At 51.7% G+C, this 9,549-nt stretch overlaps 1 protein-coding gene across 2 annotated transcripts in view; it reads right to left on the reverse strand.

Annotated features, from left to right (window-relative positions):
* DPF2 (double PHD fingers 2) overlaps positions 1-9,549 on the reverse strand; it is an 89,733-nt gene that overhangs the window by 13,313 nt on the left and 66,871 nt on the right. The window contains exon 7 of one of the 2 annotated variants that reach the window (XM_075326689.1): positions 8,501-8,542. The exons of the other annotated variant lie outside the window; for it this stretch is intronic. Coding sequence (XP_075182804.1) covers positions 8,501-8,542 — 42 coding nt within the window. The remainder of the gene's footprint in view (positions 1-8,500; positions 8,543-9,549) is intronic. 2 annotated transcript variants of the gene reach the window in all.

The following is a 9,549-nucleotide window of genomic DNA, read 5'->3' on the forward strand; positions in this document are numbered from 1 at the left end:
GCGGTAGTAAAGAGTACTTATGTCAGATCACCGTTTTAAAACGGCAAATCAGAGAAAAGTAAATAGCATCCCCCAGCATCGGAAAATCTGCAGGATTTCAGCTGCCAAGGATAGCAGAGACCCTGGAGATCATGATTCCGGACGTTCTTTCCGATCCCGTGATCATCGGTACACACCATGTAACCGTGATGACGTGACAGTAAATGGCGGCGCCAGTAAAAAATGATTGCTCTCCCACCTGGTATGATCAAACATGTCAGATCATAGATAAATCTCCTCTCCCGGTTTTGCCAAAGTGCCCCCCTGACCGCCTCCCGATAATCCAAGATGGCGGCGCAAGTGCACCGGCCACATTCACCCTCTTCTCCATATATTACCCAGTTTGCCACTGCACCAGGGCAACGGGATGATCCAGGGCGAAGCGCCAGGATTGGCGCATCTAATGGATGTGCCACTTCTGGGGTGGCTGCGTCCTGCAGTTTTTAGGCTGGGAAGGACCAATAACTAACTATAAATATGGACCTTCCCACCCTGACAATACCAGACCATAGCGGACTAGTGAGCAGGGCAGATCTAAGTGCGAGCTCAGTGCTGGCCTGTGTGGATTATGTAGGACGCGTCACTCCCATGAAGAGAAGAAGGACAATGGCGGTCGCCGCAGAGAAGAGGTGCCGTACCGGAGAGCAGTGACACCCATTGGACCGGACCGTCCTTTAGGTGAGTATTAGAAGAAGGGAATTTTGTTTACTTACCGTAAATTCCTTTTCTTCTAGCTCCAATTGGGAGACCCAGACAATCGGGTGTATAGCTTCTGCCTCCGGAGGCCACACAAAGTATTACACTTAAAAGTGTAAACCCCTCCCCTCTGCCTATACACCCCCCCGTGCATCACGGGCTCCTCAGTTTTGGTGCAAAAGCAGGAAGGAGGAAACTTATAAATTGGTCTAAGGTAAATTCAATCCGAAGGATGTTCGGAGAACTGAAACCATGAACCAAAAGAACAATTCAACATGAACAACATGTGTACACAAAGAACAACAGCCCGAAGGGAACAGGGGCAGGTGCTGGGTTTCCCAATTGGAGCTAGAAGAAAAGGAATTTACGGTAAGTAAACAAAATTCCCTTCTTTGTCGCTCCATTGGGAGACCCAGACAATTGGGACGTCCAAAAGCAGTCCCTGGGTGGGTAAAAGAATACCTCGTTAAAAGAGCCGTAAAACGGCCCCATTCCTACAGGTGGGCAATTGCCGCCTGAAGGACTCGCCTACCTAGGCTGGCATCTGCCGAAGCGTAGGTATGCAGCTGATAGTGTTTCGTGAAAGTGTGCAGACTCGACCAGGTAGCCGCCTGACACACCTGCTGAGCCGTAGCCTGGTGCCGCAAAGCCCAGGACGCACCCACGGCTCTGGTAGAATGGGCTTTCAGCCCTGAAGGAACCTGAAGCCCAGAAGAGCGGTAGGCTTCAAGAATTGGTTCCTTGATCCATCGGGCCAAGGTTGACTTGGAAGCCTGCGACCCTTTACGCTGGCCAGCGACAAGGACAAAGAGCGCATCCGAGCGGCGCAGGGGCGCCGTGCGGGAAATGTAGAGCCGGAGTGCTCTCACTAGATCTAACAAGTGCAAATCCTTTTCACATTGGTGAACTGGATGAGGGCAAAAAGAAGGTAAGGAGATATCCTGATTGAGATGAAAAGGGGATACCACCTTAGGGAGAAACTCCGGAACCGGACGCAGAACCACCTTGTCCTGGTGAAACACCAGGAAGGGGGCTTTGCATGACAGAGCAGCTAGCTCAGACACTCTCCGAAGTGATGTGACTGCCACTAGGAAGACCACCTTCTGCGAAAGGCGTGAAAGAGAAATATCTCTCATTGGCTCGAAAGGTGGTTTCTGAAGAGCCGTTAGCACCCTGTTCAGATCCCAGGGTTCTAGTGGACGCTTGTAGGGAGGGACTATGTGGCAAACCCCCTGCAGGAACGTGCGTACCTGCGGAAGCCTGGCTAGACGCTTTTGAAAAAACACAGAGCGCCGAGACTTGTCCCTTAAGAGAGCCGAGCGACAAACCCTTTTCCATTCCGGATTGAAGGAAGGACAGAAAAGTGGGTAAGGCAAATGGCCAGGGAGTAAAACCCTGATCAGAGCACCAGGATAAGAAGATCCTCCACGTCCTGTGGTAGATCTTGGCGGACGTTGGTTTCCTGGCCTGTCTCATAGTGGCAATGACCTCTTGAGATAACCCTGAAGACGCTAGGATCCAGGACTCAATGGCCACACAGTCAGGTTGAGGGCCGCAGAATTCAGATGGAAAAATGGCCCTTGAGACAGCAAGTCTGGTCGGTCTGGTAGTGCCCACGGTTGACCCACCGTGAGATGCCACAGATCCGGGTACCACGACCTCCTCGGCCAGTCTGGGGCGATGAGGATGGCGCGGCGGCAGTCGGACCTGATCTTGCGTAACACTCTGGGCAGCAGTGCCAGAGGAGGAAATACATAAGGCAGTCGAAACTGCGACCAATCCTGAACTAAGGCGTCTGCCGCCAGAGCTCTGTGATCTTGAGACCGTGCCATGAATGCCGGGACCTTGTTGTTGTGCCGGGACGCCATTAGGTCGACGTCCGGCGTTCCCCAGCGGCAACAGATCTCTTGAAACACGTCCGGGTGAAGAGACCATTCCCCTGCGTCCATGCCCTGGCGACTGAGAAAGTCTGCTTCCCAGTTTTCTACGCCCGGGATGTGAACTGCGGAGATGGTGGAGGCTGTGGCTTCCACCCACAGCAGAATCCGCCGAACTTCTTGGAAGGCTTGACGACTGCGTGTGCCGCCTTGGTGGTTGATGTACGCCACCGCCGTGGCGTTGTCCGACTGAATTCGGATCTGCCTGCCTTCCAGCCACGTCTGGAACGCCTTTAGGGCTAGATACACTGCCCTTATCTCCAGAACATTGATCTGGAGGGAGGACTCTGGCTGAGTCCAGGTACCCTGAGCCCTGTGGTGGAGGAAGACCACTCCCCACCCTGACAGACTTGCGTCCATCGTGACCACAGCCCAGGATGGGGGCAGGAATGATTTCCCCTTCGACAAGGAAGTGGGAAGAAGCCACCACTGAAGGGAGGCCTTGGTCGCCCGAGAAAGGGAGACGTTCCTGTCGAGGGACGTCGACTTCCTGTCCCACTTGCGGAGAATGTCCCATTGGAGTGGACGCAGATGAAACTGCGCAAATGGAACTGCCTCCATTGCTGCCACCATCTTCCCTAGGAAGTGCATGAGGCGCCTCAAGGGGTGCGACTGGTCTCGAAGGAGAGATTGCACCCCTGTCCGTAGTGAACGCTGTTTGTCCAGCGGAAGTTTCACTATCGCTGAGAGAGTATGAAACTCCATCCCGAGATATGTCAGCGATTGAGTCGGTGTCAATGTTGACTTTGGGAAATTGATGATCCACCCGAATCTCTGGAGAGTTTCCAGAGCAATGTTCAGGCTGTGTTGGCATGCCACCCGAGAGGGGGCCTTGACAAGAAGATCGTCTAAGTAAGGGATCACCGAGTGTCCCTGAGAGTGTAGGACTGCTACCACTGTTGCCATGACCTTGGTGAATACCCGTGGGGCTGTCGCCAGGCCGAAAGGCAGTGCCACGAACTGAAGATGTTCGTCCCCGATGGCGAAACGCAGGAAGCGCTGATGCTCTGGTGCAATCGGCACGTGGAGATAAGCATCCCTGATGTCGATTGATGCTAGGAAGTCTCCTTGGGACATCGAGGCGATGACGGAGCGGAGGGATTCCATCCGGAATCGCCTGGTTTTTACGTGTCTGTTGAGCAGTTTGAGGTCCAGAACGGGGCGGAAAGATCCGTCCTTTTTTGGTACCAGAAACAAGTTGGAGTAAAAACCGTGACCCCGTTGCTGAAGGGGATCCGGGATCACCACTCCTTCTGCCTTCAGAGTGCTCACCGCCTGAAGAAGAGCATCGGCTCGCTCGAGGGGCGGAGATGTTCTGAAGAAACGAGTCGGAGGACGAGAGCTGAACTCTATCCTGTAACCGTGAGACAGAATGTCTCTCACCCATCGGTCTTGGACATGTGGCAACCAGGCATCGCAAAAGCGGGAGAGCCTGCCACCGACCGAGGATGCGGTTTGGGGAGGCCGAAAGTCATGAGGAGGCCGCTTTGGGAGCGGTTCCTCCGGCGGTCTTTTTAGGACGTGACTTAGACCGCCATGAATCAGAGTTCCTCTGACCTTTCTGTGGCCTGTTGGACGAGGAGAATTGAGACCTGGCTGAGGGCCGAAAGGACCGAAACCTCGATTGTACCTTCCGTTGTTGAGGTCTGTTTGGTTTGGACTGGGGTAAGGACGAGTCCTTTCCCTTGGATTGTTTAATGATTTCATCCAATCGCTCGCCAAACAGGCGGTCGCCAGAAAATGGCAAACCGGTTAAGAACTTTTTGGAAGCAGAGTCTGCCTTCCATTCACGTAGCCACATGGCCCTGCGGACTGCCACTGAATTGGCGGATGCTACCGCCGTACGGCTCGCAGAGTCCAGGACAGCATTCATGGCGTAGGACGCAAACGCCGACGCCTGAGAGGTTAAGGACACAACCTGCGGAGTAGAGGCACGTGTGACTGCATTAATCTCAGACTGACAAGCTGAGATAGCTTGGAGTGCCCAGACGGCTGCGAATGCCGGAGCAAAGGACGCGCCTATAGCTTCATAGATGGATTTCATCCAGAGCTCTATCTGCCTGTCAGTGGCATCCTTGAGAGATGCACCATCTTCCACTGCAACTATGGATCTAGCTGCTAGTCTAGAGACTGGAGGATCCACCTTGGGACACTGAGCCCAACCCTTGACTACGTCAGGGGGGAAGGGGTAACGTGTGTCATGAAGGCGCTTAGTAAAGCGCTTATCCGGAAAAGCTCGGTGTTTCTCGACTGTATCCCTGAAGTCGGAGTGATCAAGAAACGCACTCCGTGTACGTTTGGGAAACCTAAAGCAGAATTTTTCCTGCTGGGAAACTGGCTCCTCAATCGGAAGAGCTGGAGGAGAAAGTTCTAACACCTGATTGATGGACGCTACAAGGTCGTTTACTATGGCGTCCCCCTCAGGTGTATCAAGGTTGAGAGCCGTGTCAGGATCAGAGTCCTGATCTGCCACATCCGCTTCATCCTCTAGAGAGTCCTCATGCTGAGACCCTGAACAGTGAGATGAAGTCGAGGGAAGCTCCCAGCGAGCCCGCTTAGCCGGTCTGGGACTGCGGTCTGTGTCGGAGTCCTCACCGTGGGACCTATGAGTCGCCTCAGGAGCACTTTGCTGCTCCAACCGAGGGGGGCCTGGGGGCAATGATTGAACAGTGCCCGGGGCCTGTGTTACCGGTCTGGACTGCAAAGCTTCTAGTATCTTAGCAGACCATCTATCCATAGACTCAGAAAGTTTGTCAGCAAATACTGCAAACTCTGTCCCTGTCACCTGGACAGTAGCATCAGGTGGTTCCAACTGGGCCGAGGGTCCCACCAGTGGCTGAGGCTCCGGCTGAGTGAGTGTCACAGGGGCCGAGCATTGCACACAATGAGGGTAGGTGAAACCTGCAGGTAGCATAGCCGCACATGAGGTACAGGTTGCAAAGTAAGCCTGTGCCTTGGCACCCTTGCTTTTTGCGGACGACATGCTGTTGTCTCCTCAGAGCAATCAGTGAGGGTATATAGCCAAGAGCAATAGTGCGGCCGTACAGAGTAAATGTATACAATATAAGCATATAAATATACACTTCGGCACCCAGGGGGGCCAGCACCTTAACAGGTGCGGCTTACCGACCGCCTTAAGCGGTTGTGTGACCACCAGATTCCCTGCCTGGGTCTCCCAGAGCTGTTGGAGCTCGTCTCTGAAGTTCTCCAGCGTCAGAAGTGCTGATAGGAATGGCTGCCAGCGTTCTGAGAGGAGGAGGGAGCCGTGGGCGTGCCTCAGAAAGTGCGGGAATCTGGTGCCCCACGGTGCTCAGTGAGGGGGGAGGAGGATACTAAGTATGCTCCAGCCCTCAGCGCTGACGTCCAGTGCAGCGTCCCGCCCTTACCCCTGACTGACAGGCTTGGGGGCGGGAGTATGCGGTACTAGGCCGCAAAAGCCGGGGACTAAAGTTATCAGCGCGGCCGGCAAACAAGCGCGGTCAGCGCGGTAGTCCCGGCGCACCAACACCCCCAGCAGCTGCTGCAGCATCCATTACACAGGCGCTCTATGCGCAGTCCCCAAGGGGACACAGAGTACCTCAGAGTAGCAGGGCCCTGTCCCTGATGATACCCGGCTCCTGTCCAGCAGATTCCCCCAGGGGCTGCGGAGGGAGCACGGTCCCAGTGCCTGGTGACCGGTTAGGATCCCACTTCACCCAGAGCCCCTAAGGGATGGGGAAGGAAAACAGCATGTGGGCTCCAGCCTCTGTACCCGCAATGGGTACCTCAACCTTAACAGCACCGCCGACCAGAGTGGGGTGAGAAGGGAGCATGCCGGGGGCCCTGTTAGGGGCCCTCTTTTCTTCCATCCGATAAAGTCAGCAGCTGCTGCTGACTAAATTGTGGAGCTTGCGTGCATGTGTGCCTCCTTCGCACAAAGCATAAAAACTGAGGAGCCCGTGATGCACGGGGGGGTGTATAGGCAGAGGGGAGGGGTTTACACTTTTCAGTGTAATACTTTGTGTGGCCTCCGGAGGCAGAAGCTATACACCCGATTGTCTGGGTCTCCCAATGGAGCGACAAAGAAAACATTTTTTATGTTCTACACAGTGGCCTGGGCTCTTATATACAGTATTCTAAAATGCCGTACATAAGAGGTCACTGGGTGGCTGCAGCTTATGGTGCCAAGTCTGGTGAGAGGTTCCCTTTAATTCATTATTTACCTTTCTTTTATATTTTACACATTGTGCCTCCATCAGGTCATGGAAAGATCTTTGGAGGAGTGGGGAAGGGGAACTCAAATATTGAAAATTTTTCCACTTGTAACTGGGGCTGGTGGTATTAGCCCCAGTTACAGAGGAAATGCAGCTTCCAGGCTGCACAGCAGAGCTGTCTCTCTCATATAAACACAACTATTGCTCCTTCCTTATGAACACCGGTCACATAAGTGCTGTGTAAGGATGAAGAAACACCATCCTGTTAGGCTATGTGCCCACATTGCGTCCTGTCCTTGCAGAAATTTCTGCAGCGATTTGAACAGCACATGTGCGCTTCAAATTGCTGCAGAAACACTGCATATGAATGCAGTGAAAAAGTCGATTTCATGCGCTCTTGATGCAGCCCCCACCATAGACAGAGCGGGACCTGGATCCAAAGCGCATGGAATAAGTGACATGTTGCTTTTTAGAATGCAGCGATTTGGCAGCATGCAAATTGCTGCGTTCTAAAACGCAATGTGTGCATGGATTATGCACAATCTTCATAGATTGTGCTGGGGACGCAGGACGCATGCAGTTACGCTGCGGTGCAATACACAGCGTAACTGCATGCAAATACGCAACGTGGGCACGTAGCCTTATACAGCAATATGTATTTATCCAGCGATTGAGGAGGCACAGATGAAAATAAACCATATGCACCTTTTTTTATGGGGACTCTGGTTGTCTAAGACAGTCGGATCTTCACTTTTGCAGCTACACTCCCATGCAGGGACGTTTTAAAACGTTGCTGCAGAAACATTAAAAGTCTTTGGGTGGTCCAGAAACAATATAGGGTGGATAATTTGAGATTTTGGCTTTAGTTAAGGTGATAAATACATAAGATAAAACTGTATGAATGAAGCAGAAATCCATATGTGCAATTTACAGAGCGCAGGAAGGCAATGAGCATCCCTGGAAGCCGACGGCTATAGAAATGAAGACAATCAGGGATGACGTGTGAAACAAACATGCATTTTACTGCGTCAGTGTTGATCCAGTGTAATCACTTTATTTCTAGGCTACAAAAAGGTATGAAATTGAAAGAAACTTGCAATATGGACTACAAAGGGCTATTCATTCACAGAGCAAGCATTAGTCGGCCTTGTCAGAAATTGTCGTCATTTCTGAAAAGGCCTCAATGACCAATTGTGTCACAGCTTAAAAAAAAAAACAAAAAAATAAAAAAAAAAACAGCCTACAAAGTCAATACGTTGTGTATAGCAACAGAGGTGAAAGATGCAGAGTAGCCGTATAAAGCAGAGGAAAAGCCAGGCTTCATGTGTCATCAGGGCAAGTGCAGAGTCACTGAGCAGGAAACTCAAGAATATAATAAGGACTTACCAGGATATATATCTACAGCACACGGCAAAAGCACAGTGACCACCCCAAAGTGACAAGGCAATGCGCCAAGACAGAAGCAGACTAATAAAATGGGGTATGAAAGACAGATGGGCACAAGTTACAGACACCACCATAATGGCGACTAGCATGGCTGAGAAGAGACAAAGCATGCCAAGCTGCAACGCCAAGGAGGACGGGCAGAGAGGGGAAGACGGCAGCCTAGAGCCACAAGCGAGCAAGTTTAACTACCTCTTTCGGAGAATTTCGAAGTTTGCTTTAGTTTGTAACTGTCTGAAACGAGGAAAGAAAGAAATAGAGAGAAAGGGGTGAGTATGCTACCTACACAAAGAGCAGAGAGAGCAACGGAAGCAAAAGAGGGTTCATTTTTTTTAAAAAAAACAAAAATTAAGAAGGGGGGGGGTAATGCAAATTGTAATGAGAAAACGGCTGTGATGTTAAGAGTGAAAAATAGGCAAAATTCGTAACAGTGCAGCTTTGATTTGGTTCCCAAATAGGAATGAGGCCAGAAGGTGTTGTATATAAGGCTGGAATCACACACGGGGACACAGAAGCCAAGATGTACTGTATTTTGCGGATTATAAGACGCACTTTTTTCCCCCTAAAACTGGGGGTGTGTCTTACCATCTGGATATGGCTTACCGGGGCAGCGGTGGAGGAGCAGGGTCATAGGAGGCAGGATCGGCGATACGGATGGCTCAGAGGAGCAGTCGAGCGGCTCACAGGACAGAGTGTCTCAGCAGCAGATACATTGAATCGCCTGCGGTTGATGTGATGGACTTCAATAAAATGGCCGCGAAGGCGGTGTATGCAGAGATAGATGCAATGGACTCCTACCTACGCACGCGCCGCCTCCGTGGCCATTTTCTTAAAGTCCATCTTGTTAACCGAAGGCGATTCAACGGAGTCCACACTCCAATCAATGGCACCCATTGCCATGATACCCTGTCCTGTGACCTTCCTGATTCGCTCCACTGCAGTGACATCCCCCCCCTCGCCCTGGCAGATCAATGGCGTCCGCTGCCACAACACCCCCTCCTCTGAGCCAGTATTGCTGACCTTGCCTCCTGTGACCTTCCTGAGCCGCTCCCCCCGGTGAGCATTAGGATTAAGACGCACTAGGATTATAAGACGGACCCTCATTTTAACATTAAAAATTATTTTTTCCTACACTAAATTTGGGGTGAGTCTTATAATCCAGTGCGTCTTATAAAGCGAAAAATACGGCATGACAATTATATTTCTGGCTTTGACTCAAAACATTTCTTTGAAAACTGCGT

This window comes from Anomaloglossus baeobatrachus, chromosome 10, assembly GCF_048569485.1.
Source record: "Anomaloglossus baeobatrachus isolate aAnoBae1 chromosome 10, aAnoBae1.hap1, whole genome shotgun sequence".
Lineage (NCBI taxonomy): Eukaryota > Metazoa > Chordata > Amphibia > Anura > Aromobatidae > Anomaloglossus > Anomaloglossus baeobatrachus.